The sequence below is a fragment of the Anomalospiza imberbis genome, chromosome Z, assembly GCF_031753505.1.
Source record: "Anomalospiza imberbis isolate Cuckoo-Finch-1a 21T00152 chromosome Z, ASM3175350v1, whole genome shotgun sequence".
Taxonomy (NCBI): Eukaryota; Metazoa; Chordata; class Aves; order Passeriformes; family Viduidae; genus Anomalospiza; species Anomalospiza imberbis.
This window is the reverse complement of record NC_089721.1, coordinates 38,620,580-38,638,869: the sequence shown is the minus strand read 5'-3', so window position 1 is coordinate 38,638,869 and position 18,290 is coordinate 38,620,580. Positions and strand designations below refer to the sequence as shown.

The window sequence follows — 18,290 nt, the reverse complement described above, 5'->3', positions numbered from 1 at the left end:
TAGAGCGACCCATAATCATTGTTATAATCATCATTATAAAGAGTCGACTCATTTTCCTCAGGAGTCCGGTAGGAGACATTCTCTCTTGACCTCCCCCGGTCTTGCCTCCTGGGATTATCTTCCGTATTTCTACTACACAGGGGAACTGAGTTTCAAGGTCTCCAAACCTTGTCCTTCCTGTCTCCCTCCCTTATTCCCTGTTTTGTAATTTGCTATTCCTGAGGGACAGTTGTCCAAGGAAAGATATATTTTCTAAAGAAGCAGAGCTGCCTCTTAAGGGGATTTTAAGGTAACAGTTTTCAATATGTTCAAAAACTTACAACTTATTCTCTAAGCTTACAACCTACTTACTTATAACAGAAACTATACATGCAACAATTATTACTAGTGCAGTTTAACAACTGTATCAGTTCTTGGGAACTTTCTTTAATTTCACCTTTAGGGCTCCAGTGGGTATAGCAGTCCAGGTTGGGGTACTGTTCGTTGACCCAGTCTCTTCCTTTGGGGGTTCCACGGGTCCTTTTACTCGTGAAATGTGCGTCCACCCTTTTTCCCTGGTCCTGATGGCTGTGTGTGTAGTAAGTAGGACTTGAAATGGTCCTTCAAATCGGGGGGTAAGAGGTGCAGTAGTCCAAGATTTAATTAAAACCCAATCTCCGGGACTGAAATGATGGGTGCTTACTTCTAAAGGAGGAGTCTGGGGGAGATATCCCTTTTTCCTGAGTTCCTCTAGCGTTTATATGATGGTTTCTAGATATTTCCGAGATGCTTCTTCTCCCTCTACATATTGTGCCGTACTGTAAGGGGAGATTAGAAATGGGAGACCAAACAACATCTCATAGGGAGACACTCCCAGATCTGCTCTAGGTCGAGTTCTAATCCTAAGTAAAGCAAGGGGGAGACACTTCACCCAGTCCAATCCTGTTTCTAAAATTAATTTTGTGAGCACTGTCTTGATGGTCTTATTCATCCTCTCTACCCTGCCGGAGCTCTGAGGATGCCATGGAGTATGTAATCTCCATTTTATTCCCAGGGCTTCAGTAGTGTCATGAAGAACGCGAGCTGTGAAATGTGGACCTTGATCAGAATCAATATTATTGATTAGTCCATACCGGGGGATAATATTCTCTAATAAAATTTTTACTACTGTCCCCGAGGTCTCATTTCGGGTGGGGAAAGCTTCTGGCCAATGAGTTAGGTGATCTACGATCACCAGGAGATGTTTATATCCCCTCGCTGGGGGCATTTCTGTAAAGTCAATTTGCACATTTTGGAATGGTCTCTCAGCTAATTTTCTTCCTCCCGGAATAGGTCTTCTCATCACCTTTTGATTTACCTTTTGACATGTGATACAACCCTGTGTGATCGCCCTTGCTATATCATATATCCCTATACAAACATAGTCCCTCAAGAAGTGATCACACAGCCCTTGTGTCCCCCAATGAGTAAGCTGATGTATCTCAGTTAGAACTCTCCGTGCTAGGGCTTTACAAATAAACTGTCTCCCGTCTGGGAGAATCCACTCCCCTTGGGGCCCTTGTTGCAGTTTTAATTCTTGTATAACTTTTTGTTCCCGTTCTGAGAATACCAGATGTTCTTTTAAGATATCCCCTTCCCCATTTTTGTTAGTAGCATCTGTTAATTTCAGGACTCTGATTGGTTCTTTTGGGTCTTGGGCTGCTTCTTTAGCTACTAGGTCAGCTGCCCGGTTCCCCCTCACTTCTAGAGTGTTACCTTTCTGGTGCCCCCTCACATGTACTACTGCAATTTCTTCAGGTTTCAGTAACGCCTCCAAAATAGACTTGATCATCTCCCTATGGGCTAAGTCTTTGCCCTTAGAATTCAGGTAACCCCTTTCTTCCCAGATTTTACCAAAGGTGTGAACAATGCCAAAGGCATATCGAGAATCAGTGTAAATTGTTCCACATTTTTGGTCCAAAAGTTCTAATGCCCGCTTTAGAGCATACACCTCACACAATTGGGCAGACCAATGTGCTGGCAATTTTCCTTTTTCTTGGACTTCTAGATTCTTTTCATCAGAGGCTTTTATCACTGAATATCCTGACATCCGCTTCCCATCCACTATTCTTGATGACCCGTCACAAAAATATCTTTCTCCGTGTCCTAAGGGTGTATCTCCTAAATCCATTCTGACTTTTGTCTGCAAACTAATAGCTTCCACACAACAATGTTCTAAACTGGGGGCAGGTCCTCCAGATAGAAATTGGGCGGGATTCACTAGCCCGGTTGTGACCAATTCCAAGTGGTCTGAGCTCATCAGCATGATTTCATACTTCAGTACTCAGGCGTCGGAGAGCCATTTGTGTGCCCCCTGACTAAGGATGCCCTTAATGTCATGTGGGGTATATACTCTGATTTTTCCTTGAAATGTCAATTTTTGAGCTTCTTCGACTATAAGAGCTGATGCTGCTATCGCCTGGAGGCATGTTGGCCATCCTCTGGCTACCGGATCTAGAAGTTTTGATAAATATGCAATGGGTTTTTTGTGATTGGCCCATTCTTGAGTTAAAACCCCGTGTGCTACCCCTTCTTCCGCATTAACAAATAAATGGAATTCCTTTTTTAAATCTGGCAACCCCAGGACTGGTGCCGATATAAGTGCCCTCTTGAGTTTCTCTAATCTCTCCTCATCTTCTTTTGTCCATTCTATTGGATCTGGAAGAACCAGTTTTTCATATAGAAATTTAACGTTCTGAGTGTAATTTTCCAACCATAATTTACAATAGCCAAATAAACCTAATAATTTCCTGATGTCTCTTTTTGTTTTTGGGGGCGGAATGGATATAATTCCTGAGATCCTCTCAGGATTCAACTTCTTGTACCCATGTCCAATCATGTGTCCTAGGTATATTACCTGCGGTTCCACAAACTGTAATTTATCCTTTGATACTTTTAGCCCAATTGTCCCTAAATAGTTCAATAATTTTATGCTGGTTCTTCGGACTGGCTCCTGGTCCTTTCCTGAGATTAAGAGATCATCTACATACTGAAGTACCTGTATTCCTTCTTCGGGGGTGAATGCCTCTAATACTTTCTCAAGAGCTTGCCCAAAAAGATTAGGAGACTCACAGAAGCCCTGTGGTAACCGGGTCCACCTTAGCTGCATCCTCCTATTCCCCTCAGGATTTTCCCACTGAAAGGCAAACCAGTCCCGACATTCTGGAGCTAATGGACAGGCCCAGAACGCATCCTTCAAATCTATAGTTGTGAACCATGCATGATAATGAGGGATTTTGCTTAGAAGGGTATAAGGATCTGGTACAGTAGGATGTCTTGCTATTGTTCTTTTGTTAACCTCTCGGAGGTCTTGTACTAAACGATATTTTCCTTCAGCCTTCCGGATTGCCAAAATCGGGGTATTATGTGGTGACATACACTGTTCTAGAATGCCCTCGCTTAACAAAGATTGGATAATGGGCTCTAAACCTCTTCTGTTCTCTAGGGACAATGGATATTGTTTGACCTGTATAGGAGGTCCCTCTGTCATCTGTACCTTCAAAGGAGGAATATCCAACAGCCCATATTTTCCTTTTCCAGCCCAAACCTCTTGACTTATTTCCCCTAAATCTATCTCAGTCAATCTCAGCATTTTAACCACCATTCTTCCTCCTTGAGGAATTATTCCTATCCCTAACTGGACTTGGAGGTCTCTACCTAACAAATTTGTATCTAGATCAGGGAGGTAAACCAAGTCTACTTGACTAGCCCGAGAATTTCCTTTTATTAATATTCTTTCCAAAACTGGTGCTGAAAAGGGTCTGCCCTCTGCGCCTACAACTTCACAAGTTTTATCTCCCATTGTTACTCCCAATGGAACTTTATTAATACTTGAACGATCTGCTCCGGTATCCACTAAAAATTCAAACTCTTGAAAATGGGGACCTACTTCCAAATTTATCAAGGGCTCAATAGAATGGTACATGAGGTCCCCCAACACATAGAGCCCCTGACACCCCTAATCCTGCCCTCCTAATATTCTTTCAAGGGCCTCCTGCTCTCTCATGATGGCTTCATCTCTAGAGGCCTTCTGACAATCTCTCTTAAAATGTCCTACCTCTCCACAATAATAACATTTTGAATCCCCAGTCCGCTGGGGCCTCTTTCGCCAAGCTGCTTCAGAAGCTTTATTAAAGGGTGCCCTCCCACTAGGTGGATTGGGGTTCTCCTTCCCTTCAGCTATTTCTTTCCCTGCCCTTACACTTTCTCTTGCCACTGCAATCATCATACGTGCCTTATTTTTGGCTTTCTCTTCTTCTCTACGCAAATACACTCTTAACGCCTCTCTTAGCAAATCATTGATTCCTTTTTCCTGCCAGTCCTCCAGCCTCTCTAACTTTCTTCTAATGTCTGGCCATGCCTTGGATACAAATTGAACCTTTAGCAAGACTTGTCCCTCCTGGCTCTCAGGATCTATGTTCGAGTACTGCTGGAAGTTCTTTTTCAGTCGGCTTAACCAAGCAGCGGGTGTCTCATCCTTCTCCTGACAACAATCAAAAGCCAACTTGGAGTTGGTTCCTTTAGGAACTGCCTCTCTTATCCCTCTGATTATCAGAGTCCGGTACTCCTCCATATTCCTTCTATCTTGCGCCTGATTGGGGTTCCAGCCTGGATCTCCTACAGGTAACTTACGGTCTGCAGGAACCCCGGTTTGATTTTCTCTATCCCAAATTTTTATGGCAGCAGCTCGAATCAACTTCACTTCCTCGGGATTAAATAATATTTTTAAAATGGAGGTGAGCTCTCCCCAAGTATAAATATTAGGGCCAAGAAACTGGTCAAGTTGTTGTGATACCCCTACTGGGTCCTCAACTAGGCTACCCATTTCTTTCTTAAAGCTTCTTACCTCTGAGGAGGTAAGGGGTGCATTTACGTATCCTAACCCACCAAAAACTCCTCCCATAGGTACTTCTCTTAAAGGGAATAACCGATCTGCCCGCATAGCCCTGGATCTTGTATTACAATAGGGTCCCTCATCTAATCTCTCCCAAGGGGTCTCATTGTGGGGTTGGGGAAGTTGCAAATGCTCAGCTTCAATAGAATTATTTCCTGAGGTCTGAGGTTCTCCAGTCTGGGGTTCTCCTCACTGAAGAGGAGGCTTAGGAACCATCTTTGGTGAAGGAGACATGAACATAGGGGTAGCAATTTTTGCTAACGGGTGTTCAGAATAAACTGAAGAACTCAGGGTATATGAGGAAGAAGTAGGGGTAGAGAAAGAGTCAGGGAGCTGGGATGGATCAGAGATTGGAACCTGTAACTGGAAGGCTTGCGACAGGTTACTGGGAGCAGTAGGGACAGGGGTCTGTGGGGATAACTGACTAATTGGTGGAGATAAGGGAGAAGACTCCTGAGAAGGAGGAGAGAGTGTTGGACCAGGAGATTGTGGAAGGGAAGTTTGAGAAGTGGGAGAGGTTGTTAAGGGGGATAAAGCAGACAAAGAACTGGTAGGTTGGGGCAGAGGAGCTTGAGGCATGGAAATAGGATCTGGTGAAGAGGAAGGTAAAGGAAGGAGGGTTGGAGGAGGAGGAAGAGGTATAAGAGTAAAATTTGGCGGAGGGGGTAAGGGAATGGGAATTGGTGGCGGTGGTAAGGGTTCTGGAGGAACTATAGGACGAAGAGGAGGAGGCAGATGATCTAGGGGATCCCATGGTTTACTCCTTTCTTTCTGTTCCCTGTCTGGCTCCTCCTTGCATTCTTTTAACTTGCAGATCTTAACTGACTTCCTTCCAAATTTTTCCTGCCCCCAACAGGCAGCGTATACTAGTTGTTCTTCATCTGGTTCAGGTTGACTACGTAAGCTCTGCATTAAACAGGCGCACATCCAATTGTCCTCGGACCCAAACCATGGCCATTCAATGTCTAGCATTGGCCATACTTCCATACAAAAGTAGATCATTTTAATCTTGTCTAAATCCCGGGTTACCTCATTCATTGCCCATCTATCTAACATTCTCCCAAGGGGGCTAGTTGGAGGAATGTTCTTAGTTCTTTTGGCCTTCCTACCACGGGAATTTCTTTTACTAATACATTGACCCATTCTGAGGGTATCACACAAAACACTATCTAACAACACAAATTACACTAAAATTAGTCTCTCTGAAAACCTGATTCAACAAACTACTAGAACAAAACAATACTGCAGTCCCCCTCAATGCTTATTGCGCCCGACTCACACTCCCCCAGGGTCCCGAGCGCCCGGGTTAGCCTGAGGCTTGCAGGTCAACACACTAACACGCTGTCCTCCACCTGCCCGAAGGAACACGTTATACACACATACTTCCCCAGGAGCCTAAGTGCCTAGACCTTAACCTGAGGTCTGCAGGTCAACTCACCGTCACTTAAAACCCTTCCACCTGCCCAGAGGGTTGAACAAACTAACTCAAGGTCTGCAGGTCAACTCACCGTTACTTAAAACCCTTCCACCTGCCCAGAGGGTTGAACAAACTAACTCAAGGTCTGCAGGTCAACTCACCGTTACTTAAAACCCTTCCACCTGCCCAGAGGGTTGAACAAACTAACTCAAGGTCTGCAGGTCAACTCACCGTTACTTAAAACCCTTCCACCTGCCCAGAGGGTTGAACAAACGAATCCAAAACTCATACAAGAGGATAGGGGAACCACTCTAAATAAAAATAAAACCTAGGGGTCCCTCCCCACACCTTCTCTTCCCGGTTGGGTCCCAACAGCCACCCCTAGGGCGGGGAAGTTTTGGAGTGAGGTCCTAACGGGCTAATCCCTCCCCCAGTCCTCAACTCTCCCTTTATCCCAGAGACCCAGAGCCCGGTCCCAACGGGGCAGCGCTATCCCCTTCCAGCACTCCTGGGTCCTGACCTAGAGGTCGGGTCCTAGTAGAGATTGCGGGAGCCTTCCCTGGCCTCTACTCCCCCCCCCGTACCTCTTGTGAGGCTAGGTCCTAGCGGGGCCCGGGTCGTCCCTCCCTTCACCTCACACCTTAATCAGGGGAAGCAAGGCAGCTAACCCCTGAGGGAGGCGTCTCAGTCGCTTCACTGGGCCCGGATCGGGCCTCTCCCGCTTCCCCCCGTTCCCGGCCGGCCCCCTCGCGGGAGTCCGAAACCGCGGTACTAGGGGTCCTCACTCGCCCCGGGGGTCCGAGCTGCCAGCCCCCGTCTCACTCATACACACTCACTCGCCTCCCGTATCCCGCCGCCGGAGGTCTTACCAATCTGACGCTCTTTGACCGTCGACTCTCCCCGAAGGCCGTCTTCTCCGTCCGGATGTGGCCAGCTGTCCCTCGAAGGTCCAAGGCGGATGGCCAGTCCTCCAGGGTCCTTGTGGGCGTGGCCGATCCCGGACGAGCCCCCAATTGATGTAAACAAAATGGCCAGGAGACCTTGCGCTCCTTTCTTGATAAGGCCTTTATTAAAAGATAGCCTAAGGGGCGGGGGGTACGGGGTTCGCGCCGCCGCCGCTACTCCCAGGTGAGTCGACGTCCCAGAGGAGGGGTAGACGATCCTGTCGATTACGGCAGAATCGGAGTCTTCACCCTCAGGGGATACGTCCAGAGACTCGCTTGTAGCTCGTTGGTCTAAGGGGGTGAGTCTGTTCAGGCTTCTCTCAAGTCATGGCGACCGGCTCCAGGGGTGCCGAAGGCCAGCTCCAATTCCCTGACATCTCCCTGTCCTGGAGATGTTGATTGTTGGGCTGTCCTTGCTTTTGTTCACGATCTTGGTCCAGTTCTAGTCCTCGGCTGGAGTCCGGCCATTAACATGCAGCACATGCTAAGCCTTCTGGGAACCAGGAAGTCACCTCAGGGAGCAGCGGCCGAACTACCCGACGCCACGAAGGGGATACAGAGGGCCCAATCCGTCAGGTACAAAGGGGTTTTAACAAAAAGGGGGGGCTAACCCCCAGACCGATACATATAGTGAAACTGGAGGGATATAACCGGAGTGGGGACCGAACACAAGGGCAGACACTCCAAGTAGGAGTTACACGAACAGGGGTGAAATTAGCGAACTGTGGAACAAGCAGACGAATGATTTTAAACTGTGAAATAAACAGAACAATGGTCAAACAGTTAAACGTACACCTCAACGGTCAAACCTCAAATTTATTCCTAACACTTCTAATAGCATTGGACAGTCAAAAAAGCAGTGAAAGAAGAAAGGCATGTATTAAGGAATTTGTTGTGCAGGATGCACTCAGGCTTCATGCCAGTCTTAGCCATATAGATGAGACTTAATCCAACAGTTAATTATCTCTGTGCGCTGCTGTATTTACAGGATTGCAAACTGAGAGCAGAATTGAGCCTGAGGAATAATTTTTCAGAATCATAGGCCTTTTTGTCTATAGGAAGGCAAGATGATGCTGTTAAGAGGTAGAAACTGTTAAGAGATCTGGGTTCATGATTAAAGATTTCTGATGTGACACTTTCAAATTAGTTATGAACTCTCATTTTGTACCTTTGATACCAAGGATGATAAGAGGAATGCTCATCTTACTCAGCTGAAGTGTTTAATTTTCCATAATAACTGTGATGTGCTTTGAGGTGGCAGTACTGAATGTCACAGGAACAGCTATGAGGAACTAGCATTATGTACTTTGATTGAAGATACATAGTCAGATACTTGAACTGAAAAACTAAAAAGAAAATTTGAAGTAACCTTAGAAAAGATCAATTGTTCTGCTCCAGTGTGATCTCTCAGTGCAGAATTATGCTGAAGTTAGCCTTGTAAAAGCTTTGGTAGAGGTCGCTTAAGAGCTATTTTTTCAGCCAGCTACATCAGACAGTGAGTGTTTATCTTCTATTTATTTAATTGCCCACTTCAGTTCACAACTAAGGATATTTGTTCAAACTGAAGAGTAGTTTGTTCTTCCTCCAAGTATTTTTCCTTCTGACCTATGATGTTGCCAAAGCAGCAGCCTTCAATACCGAGCCCTGTGTCAAGCCCAAGAGGATTTGGTTTGGTTTCTACCTCGTGTCCTCAGCGTGGGGTCAAAGGACAGCAGGAAAAGACGATCCAAAATCAAGGGCAAGTAACACTTTACAGAGTGAGGAGGCTGAGGGCCGAGATGACCCTCGCCACAGCTACGTTGAATACCATGCAATTAAAGCACGCAATTTATGACCGGACATGGCACCAGTGCCACGTTTTGGTCACAGCCATGCACGCATCTCGGTACTAGGCAGGCTTGCCCCCTGCCGGCGGGAAAAGAGCCAATTTCCTTCCGTTCGGTTCGCGCCGACTGGGCTGTGGGTGACTCCACGCAGGCCCCGCCCCCCGCCAGCGTCGTCCCTCGGGCCGAGCAGCTGCGACACCCGATCCGTGTCGGTGTCGGGGCCGTGTCGGGGCCATGTGGCGACACAGGCGGGTCCCGCGGCGGGAGCCCGGCGAGGCTGCGGGGGGCTGGGTTGCCGGCGCCGCGATGGGCGCCCGGGCCGATGTCGGCAGGGTGGTCGATGTGGACGAGGAGGTGAAAATGGCGGTGGAGCTCGCCCTGGAGCGGTTCCAGAGCGGGGATGAGGCGGGTACGCGGAACAGCCCGGCCCGGGCCTGCGGGTGTCGTGAGGGCGCTGGCAGCGGGTCAGGGAGGGGATCCTGCCCCTCTGTCCGGCCCTAGTGAGGCGCAGCTGGGGTGCTGTGTCCAGCTCTGGGCTCCCCAGCACCGAGACAGGGAGCTACTGACAGGGGGTCCGGCAGAGAGCTGAGGTGAGGTGAGGTGAGGTGAGGTGTGAGGTGAGGTGAGGTGAGGTGAGGTGAGGTGAGGTGAGGTGTGAGGTGAGATGAGATGAGGTGAGGTGAGATGAGGTGAGGTGAGATGAGATGAGATGAGATGAGATGAGATGAGATGAGATGAGATGAGATGTCTGGAGCATCTCTTAGCAGGAGAGGTGTGGGAGTTGGTCCTTTTAAGCCTAGAGGAGACTGAGAGGGGATCTCACTAATGCATCTGAATATCTTCAAGATGAGTGCCAGGAAGGCGGAGCAAACTTTTTGGTGACAGGATGAGGAGCAAAGGCCATAAATTAAAACACAAGAAGCTCCACCTGAACATGAGGGAGAACTTCTTTCCTTTGAGAGCAGCAGAGCACTGAAACTGCTGCCCAGGGAAAGCATTGAGTTTCCCCCTCTGGAGACATCCCAAGCCCTAGATGTGTTCCTCTATCACCTGCTGCAGGTGACCCTGCAGGGGGGTTGCAGTGGGTGGTTGCCCTTCCAATCCTAGCAATTCAGTGGTTCTGTAACATTGAGATGTCAAGATTACTGCCTGTTGCATCATTACTGTTTTCTCAATATTATTTATCATTCTAGAGATGGAATTTCCTTCTAGTTTCACTAGTACTGAAAGAGCATTTGTTCACCGGCTCTGTCAGTCTCTTGGACTGGTATCTAAAAGCAAAGGGTGAGTCGGGGTACAATTTTCAGTTTTTTGGTGCACACAAAAAGTATTTCAAGGCTAATGATAACCTGATTGATGTTTTCAACATACTCAACTGTGTTGCAATGAATAGTATTAGAGAAAAAAGTGTAAAAGTAGCTACAGAAATGAGCATCTTTGTTCATTGCTGTACGCATGTTTGGAAAAACTTGTGACATGTGTTTTGGGACAGCTTGCTTTTATACTTTGTGGATTTAATGGCTCCATTAAAAACGCTTCTCACTGCGATTTCTGTTTTTTTCCCAAATATTTTGCATAGTGTCTCATACCTTGACAGATAAAAGTCAACCTAGAGTATGTTCCTTTTTCCTAAAATATGTTTACTTCTCCCCCTGGCAGAAAAGGAGCCAATCGATACCTTACTGTAAGGAAGAAGGATGCATCAGAGGCACGCGCAGTCATGACTTGTGACTTGGCTCTCCATACGAAGCACACCATTTGGAATCTAATTCAGCGCTTTCCTGTCACAAATAAGGAAAGCACGGAACTCCTGCCAAGGACAGAGCAAGGAAATGCCTGTGCTGTTGAATCTGGTATGTTCGGCGTGTGTTCTGATTTGGACTTGTCCATTGACACCACTTGAAAAAAACACCTGCAACGCAGTGACAAAACAAACCTCCTTCTGTTCTGTCCCCTCTCATGTCCTAACAAACACCTTCAAACAAACGCATTCATTTTCCTTACTTTTAAGGTCTTTTATAACTGGTGCTGTGAGGAACTTGGGAAGTCATATCATGCACATTGTGATGTCCACCTTGTGTTGTGTTAATTTAGAATCTTTGAGCCAGTTCCAGCCAAATCTTTTTGGAAGCACATTTTGAAATGTGGCTTCATACAAGTACTATGAGGTGGGATTGAAGAGTCAGTGTTACCCTGATGCCGTAAGAACACCTGTATGAGAAAATAAGGTTGTCTGTTCTGTTTATAGAAATTAATGTCCTTGATAAAGAATTTTAATTTTTATTTCTTCATCTCTACAAATAGATTTGTTCCTTAAGAGACTACTGTCCAGACTTCTTGATTTCTTGAATATGGAAGAGTTCACTGAAAGACAAACTTCTGATAAAATGTTGGGGTTTTTTTTCAAAAGCAAGGCTTTAATCTAGATTATTGCTTTATCAGCTACAAGTGGAAGTTACACTGTGTCTCTGTGTGCAGAGATGGGTGTAGTGAGCAGAAAACACTTGTGTCAATATACCTTGTTTAATTGCATGGTTCTGATACATGGAGTCTGTTCTTGAAGTGCTTCCTTTTCTGTTATTTTCAAGTGTTTCAGTTGTTTTATAGGATTGTTTAATGAACAGAGGGAAGCTATAATGAAAGTACTGAAATGCAATGTCTTAGGAATGTAAGGGTAAGTTAATGAACAGTCCAATATTTGCCTTTCTCTGCATCTCAAGAATGTATTTTTAGTTCTCCCGATCTCTTAGTCTGTGTTTGTCTTGGTACAACAGAGCTTGAAATTTAGTGTATGAATCTATTAATGACATTAAATATGTATAACTGAGTTTACAGCAAGCTTTTCATTCTTCTGGAAAATAATTCGCAAGGAATTACAGAGTAGCACTTGCAATGATGGATGTGAAGTAGCTCCCTCAGAAGATGTGCCCCTTTTTTGGCTACTTATGCACTGCTTTCTAACACATCACACTGCTGTGTGGGGGCCAGGACTCTTGATATAGCATGCTTGCATTAGTATGATTTCAGGCAAAGGTGTGGAATAGCTTCCAGGTTTAATTATGTGAGTGTGTATTTCTAGGGAGAACTGCAGGTGTGAAATGTGGGCACAGATACAAAGGCCACCAAAATACACCAGGCTGGTTTTCTCTGGTTTGGTTTCTGTTTCTCCTTTTGTTGTTTGTAGGCTTTTTTGACTTGGAGCAATGCTCTGGAAGAGTCTGGTTTTGTTCAAAATACCTATGAAAGTAATAACTGTTTTGAAAAATACCTATTTCAAGCACTGCAGGAGGACATGTTGCTATAAATATGACTTCTAAATGTGTGATGTGCTTGTCACTCTACCCACAGGGATGCATAAAAAGTCAGCAGTGTTAATTTTTCAGTACAAATTTTGAGCAGTGTTTTTGTGACCTTCCTCTGAATCTGCATAAATAACCTTTTAACTTGTCTTCACAGAAAACAAAGAAGTACACAAGATAAGTTTTCGACTTATTGATGGTGTCCCCCAGGTCCCAGTGAAAAGGGGGGAATCAGAGTTTGATTCCTTCAGGCAGTCACTACCAGTTCTTGAAAAACAGGAAGAAATTGTCCAAATAACAAAGGACAATAAAATTGTTTTGATTATAGGAGAGACTGGATCAGGAAAAACCACGCAAGTATGTTTCTTCAATGAAATAAAAAAGATAACAGTATTTATTCTAAACTAATGCTAATTGTGTAACATTTGTGATACAGGATATTTTTATGCTATTTTAAGATTTTTCTTTTCCTGTATGATTGAAAATCTTGTTCCAATTCACTTTCTTGCTTTTGAAACACTAAGCCAGTAGATAGGTACTAAAAGCATAAATGATTCCTCACAATTTTCTGGTAGATACAATTTTTTCATTAAAATAATACAAAATATTGAAGAAAAAGTACCTGTGATGTTTGTATAGCCCTTTTTCTTCTAAGGCTAGTTCTGTTCTTAGTACCCAGAGTATTTTTTGTGTTAAAATGAGAGATTATCTACAGGACTTTTTTTTTTTTTTTTAAGATTTCTCTGAAGCAGGAGGTAGGCACTGCAAGTATTTTCTTTAAAAAAAACCCAAATAGGTTATACTTAGAAATTTATTTTCTGCTGATTCAGGTATGTATGCAATGATAATCTAATGAAAAGTATTTTGCAGTGTGTAATTCTGAGATGCAGTTAAATTGTTTAACTTGTGCTAACAAGGCTGTGACTTTCTCAAAGAGTAAATTTGAACCACTTCTTTACAGATCCCTCAATTTATCCTTGATGACTGCTACAAGAATGGAACTCCCTGTCGTGTGCTCTGTACTCAGATGAGACGTTTAGCAGCTGTTGCTGTGGCTGAAAGAGTGGCAGCAGAAAGAAGAGAGAAGATTGGCCAGACAATTGGTTACCAGATCCATTTAGAAAGCAGGTACTAATGGTATTTCTGAGTGTCAGTTGATCTTGTGTTGGTCTTGTGAATCTTGTGTACGTGTAAACTGCAGTATGTTTGGGTTGCAGCCTTACAGGTGGGATATGTTACTGCAGGTGAGGAATACGTAAGAGTGAAAAGGATGGCTTTCTTCCTGTGTTTTGGAATTTTCATGTGGTAGGTTGTCTTATAGCACTGAATCTCAGGTATTTTCGGTTGACTACTTCTGCAGAGTGTATGCATGGAAATCCTTGTCTGATTTTCAGATCAAGTCTACACTTTCTTTTTTTTTTTCTTTTTTTTTTTTCTCTCTACTTTCAACATCCAAAAGTTCTGCAAGCTTTGAAGGTAGGTGTGAACACCGGCATGCTGTAACATATGACATAGGAGTCATAAAAGGGAAAACAACAAAATTGGAAAGTGACTGATGAAGCTGAGCATTCAGTCTAGTTTGGGCTAAATTTACTCTTCTTCAGCTTCTGTGTTTAAAACATGAAGTGTAAAAGTGGACATTTCAGTATCACTTGATGAATTTGTCTGTAAAGCAGCGCATGAATGGATTGTGTGCAGTTTTTACATCTTTGCACCGTGTAGCCAATGACATTTCAGGGAAGGGGCAGCAGTTGGGATATGAGTGACCAGAGGATGGCAAAAGGTTGTGTTGCTTGAGTGAACGGAGATAACACATAGCTGATGAAAATGAATGTACTTTAACAACAAAGCCACAAGAAGAATTCAAATGTGTGTATGAAAGCTCACAAGGATATTAAGAGATTAGAAGAGCTAGTGAAGATGTATCACAAATAAACTGGGTGATATGGAAGTACTATGCTGGCAGAAGAAGAGCAAAGTCAGGTGAAAATGGAAGCATTACTGGAAGCAGTGGAGAAAATCCAGCTTGAGAAGAATCAATACAATTACTCCAGAGAAACCCTAAAAGGGGGAGATAACAATATTTTGACCTGTGGACAAAAATATTTTGGAGTGGAGATGTTTAGAGGTGTTTATAGTAACACAGAAGTATAATTTTTAAAGTTTCTTAACTGTCTTCCAGAGAAGAGCTGTAGAGTACAGTACAAAGGAACTTTTCAGCTCCTTTAGGATGACAGTACCAGAGAGAGTAGTGACAATTGCTGCTTTTATTGGAACAGCTAATTCTGCCCCAGGTATAGAACTGTAACATTTCAGTATTTTGACCTCCTGAAGAACCAGAGGATCGAGCAGATGATTTTGTGATTTAGTCAGCTGTAATGTATTGTGTCCTCAAGTCAAGGCTTTGGGAGCTGTGGGGAGGCTTCTGTGAGGAGGTGCCAGAAGCCTCTCCTGTGTGTGACAGAGCCAGTGCCAGCCAAGACAGACCTGCCTCTGGCTGAGGCTGAGCCCATCTGTGATGGTGGTAGTGCCTCTGGGACAGTGGGGAACGGGAGAGGAAAACCTGCACAACAGAGGCAGCAGTTCAAGAAGAGCAGTGAGAGCATGTGAGAGAAGCAGCTCTGCAGACAGGAAGGTTATTGCAGGAGGGGAAGAGGTTCTCCAGGTGCCAGAGCAGCCCATGGTGCAGCCCATGGTGAGGCAGCTGTGGCCCGGCAGGCCATGGGGGCCCATGGTGCAGCAGGGATCCTCCTGTGAAGGATTCTGCATTGGAGCTGGTGGATGCTTGAAGGAGGCTGTGATCCTCTGGGAAGTCTGTGCTGAAACAGGCTCCTGGCAGAGCCTGTGGCTCCGTGGAGGGAGGCCACACAGAAGCAGGTTTGCTGTCAGGATTGTGACCCTTGGGGGGTCCCACACTTGAGCAAGATGTTCCTGAAGCACTGCACCCTGTGGAAAGGGACCCATGCTGCAGCAGTTCATGGAGAACTGCAGCCCATGGGAAGGACTCATATTGGAGAAGCTCGTGGAGGACTGTCGCCCATGGGAGAGACCCACGTTCTCCTTGTCCTTCTCTTGAGCCTGTGAGTCTTTTGTTGTGTTTCCTCTCCCCTGCCCACGGAGAGGACAGATAGAGTGGCTTGGGTAGGCACCTGGCATCAGGCAGGCTCATCCCACCATGTGTAGACAAATACAAAGGCTATATCCAAGCATAGGCTGAGGAATTGGAACCTGGTTTTCCACATGGAATTTTCTAGTAAATTGAATGACATGCAGAGTTTCTTCACGGTTCTCTTTTACTTCCTCATTTATTAAAATTTGAATCTTATTTTTTCATTTAATCTGTTGTCCAAAGTTTTGGGGTGCAAGTACTACAAATTGTTAGGAAATGTCTGGGAAAAGGCATAGTTTAAAAACAAGTGATGTGCAGGAGTCTTTTGAAGAAAAAACTGTAATTCCTCTTCTGGTCAGCAGCTGCTTTAATTTTTGATCCATGGAAAGCTAGCTGCCTTTAAATGGTGCAAACCCCCTGAGTTGTCTCTGTGTTTGTTCCATAGGGTTTCTCCAAAGACACTGGTAACATTCTGCACTAATGACATGCTCCTTGGCACGCTGATGGCAGGAGACAGCACCTTCTCCACCATGACCCATATTATTGTGGTGAGCATCCTGTGGTCTTTCATGTGGGGTGGAGCAATATGTATTGCCCTGGAAAATGAGGTCCTCATTTGTTTTATTTAGATTTGCTGAGCACTTTAGGTGTTTTTGTGTGGTAGAAGGTGAATCAACTTTAAAGACTTTCTGAGTCCTTAGAGTAGCATGCGTGTTTTGCGGATTTTGGTGTTTTTCTGTGTGTTTGTGTTTTTTTCCTGTAAAAATATCTTATTTTATTTTCATGACAATGATTAATTGTGGAATCAGGAAGAGTGGAGAAGGATGAAAGTGTAATTTTTTCTGAACTTCCCCTGTTAGCAGAATATCCTTAGGGGAGGCTTACATTGATGTGGTTCAATGTAATTGTGTCAGAATTTCTGTTATCATTTGTTTTAGCAATACCAAGTTTTCAGTCCATTTGTTTGCCCAGAGTTTTCAAGATAATGTGGAGTCTAATGGCTAGCAAATTATTCAGATGTGTTCATTTATGAGTATGTTAATATTCCTATTGTGGAATTTAATAAGTAAGGGGAATTAGAATGTTTATGGCAAGATTTAAGTCCTAAAGATTAAAAGGTAAGTTTAGGTGCCTGCCTGTTTATCAAAGTTAAAAAGGAATGAGAATGATCTATATATTCTTGATGTCAGCCTACAAACCTTGTATTTTGAGTCCTTGTTTCCTTCATTCATAATACAAATCAAAACAGAAGAATGACAAAGATGATTAATCAGTTATGTGCCTTAATTTATAAGCTTTGTGTATGACTTGTCTAAGCAATCTGTCTGTTTTTCTGATTATGTGGTGTCATACATTTCTTTAAATGTTCATCAGTGGTGAAGTGAGAATTTATGAAAATAAGATTTGTAGGATTTGTGGTTTGTGGAGTTTTCTTGAAATTTGGCTTCAAATACAAAATCAGAGATGTTTCAGATATTCACTTTAGCCTGTAAAGTTAAGGTGCGTACAGCTTCAGCATTACAATGCTTTCAGCGCTGATAAAAAGTTTTTGGAGTACTTCTTTTGCTTATGGATAATTAAAAAAAAATCCTATTACTTAAATTAGACTTACACATTTTAAGGCTTCTGTAATGTGCCACCAAATCATCATAAAATTATTTGTTTTAGAAAAGTTTTTTTTTTGTCAGAAGTTGTGATCCTGAATCTGTGATGGTTTTTATTCTCTTTTTTTTTTCCTTTTGTTACAGGATGAAGTACATGAGAGGGATAGGTTCAGCGACTTCTTGCTAATAAAACTGAGAGATGTGCTGCAAAACCAGAATAATTTAAAATTAATTCTTTCTAGCGCTGCTCTAGATACAAATCTCTTTATTAGGTATTTTGGAAGCTGCTCAGTAATACATAGTAAGTCTTGATCTTATCTCTTAAATCTGAGTATACTTGCCCTGAGACTCACTGATCTTACTAAACTGGAGAAAACTATTCAGAGTGAAGGCACTGAGAGTTACAGGAATACTTGTTCTTCGTGTATTCAGGTTTCTTGTTTCTTGACTATTTGTACCTCATTCAGAGTGAAGTGTTTTAGTCACTGGGAGTTCTGTAAATGCAGGTACATCCTGCCCTCCTCCACCATTAATTGAAGAAGTAGGAAGGTTATTGAAGTGCTGTCTTCATGCTGATACAGGACTTAGGAGCTACATGAGAGTGATATATATCAATATATTCCAGTAGAATCTCACTCTTCAGGCTTTGTGAAGGTTGTTACTGGTTACTGGATGAAACACAGATAAATGTACCTGTTCAGTTCAGAAATACAGGCTCAGGCAGATTGGGTTTCACAGGAAAAAAGAATCACATGATTCTTCGATTTAAAGAAAATCTGTAGCTGTTCATCTAGGTAAATATTCAGAAACGGCATCTATTTTCTCTTAGTTTGTGTTCAGACTCAGTTACCTGCAGTTAGATTACACTCAAATGCAAAGAAAAGTTACCATTATTGCTGTTTTAATTTCATGTGACTGATCTTTAGTAGAGGCAAAATATAAATGCGTGGGAGATGGGGGGTTTTTGTGGGTTTGTGTTTTTTCCCCATGCTCCTCGCTTGCAGGTTTTCTGCATGGGCGACCTTCTCTGGCACCTTGCAATCCTCTTACTTTTTCAACAATAATGTCCAAGTTGAATGTGTTTTGAAAAGTAGCTTTTAAGATAAATGCTTTATTTGACAATCAGGTAGACTCTCTGCATGTCAGCCTTTTTTGTTTTTAATCTCAATAGTTTTAGGA

The 18,290-nt window shown here is 43.8% G+C and overlaps 1 protein-coding gene across 1 annotated transcript in view; it reads left to right on the top strand.

Annotated features, from left to right (window-relative positions):
* Nucleotides 1–9,309: 9,309 nt before the first annotated feature.
* Nucleotides 9,310–18,290, top strand: part of LOC137465348 (3'-5' RNA helicase YTHDC2-like) — a 163,083-nt gene continuing 154,102 nt past the window's right edge. The window contains exons 1-7 of the mRNA XM_068177366.1: nucleotides 9,310–9,508; nucleotides 10,293–10,383; nucleotides 10,759–10,952; nucleotides 12,556–12,755; nucleotides 13,360–13,526; nucleotides 15,953–16,055; nucleotides 17,256–17,412. Of these exons, the coding sequence (XP_068033467.1) occupies nucleotides 9,334–9,508; nucleotides 10,293–10,383; nucleotides 10,759–10,952; nucleotides 12,556–12,755; nucleotides 13,360–13,526; nucleotides 15,953–16,055; nucleotides 17,256–17,412 (1,087 nt within the window). The 5' untranslated portion in view covers nucleotides 9,310–9,333. The remainder of the gene's footprint in view (nucleotides 9,509–10,292; nucleotides 10,384–10,758; nucleotides 10,953–12,555; nucleotides 12,756–13,359; nucleotides 13,527–15,952; nucleotides 16,056–17,255; nucleotides 17,413–18,290) is intronic.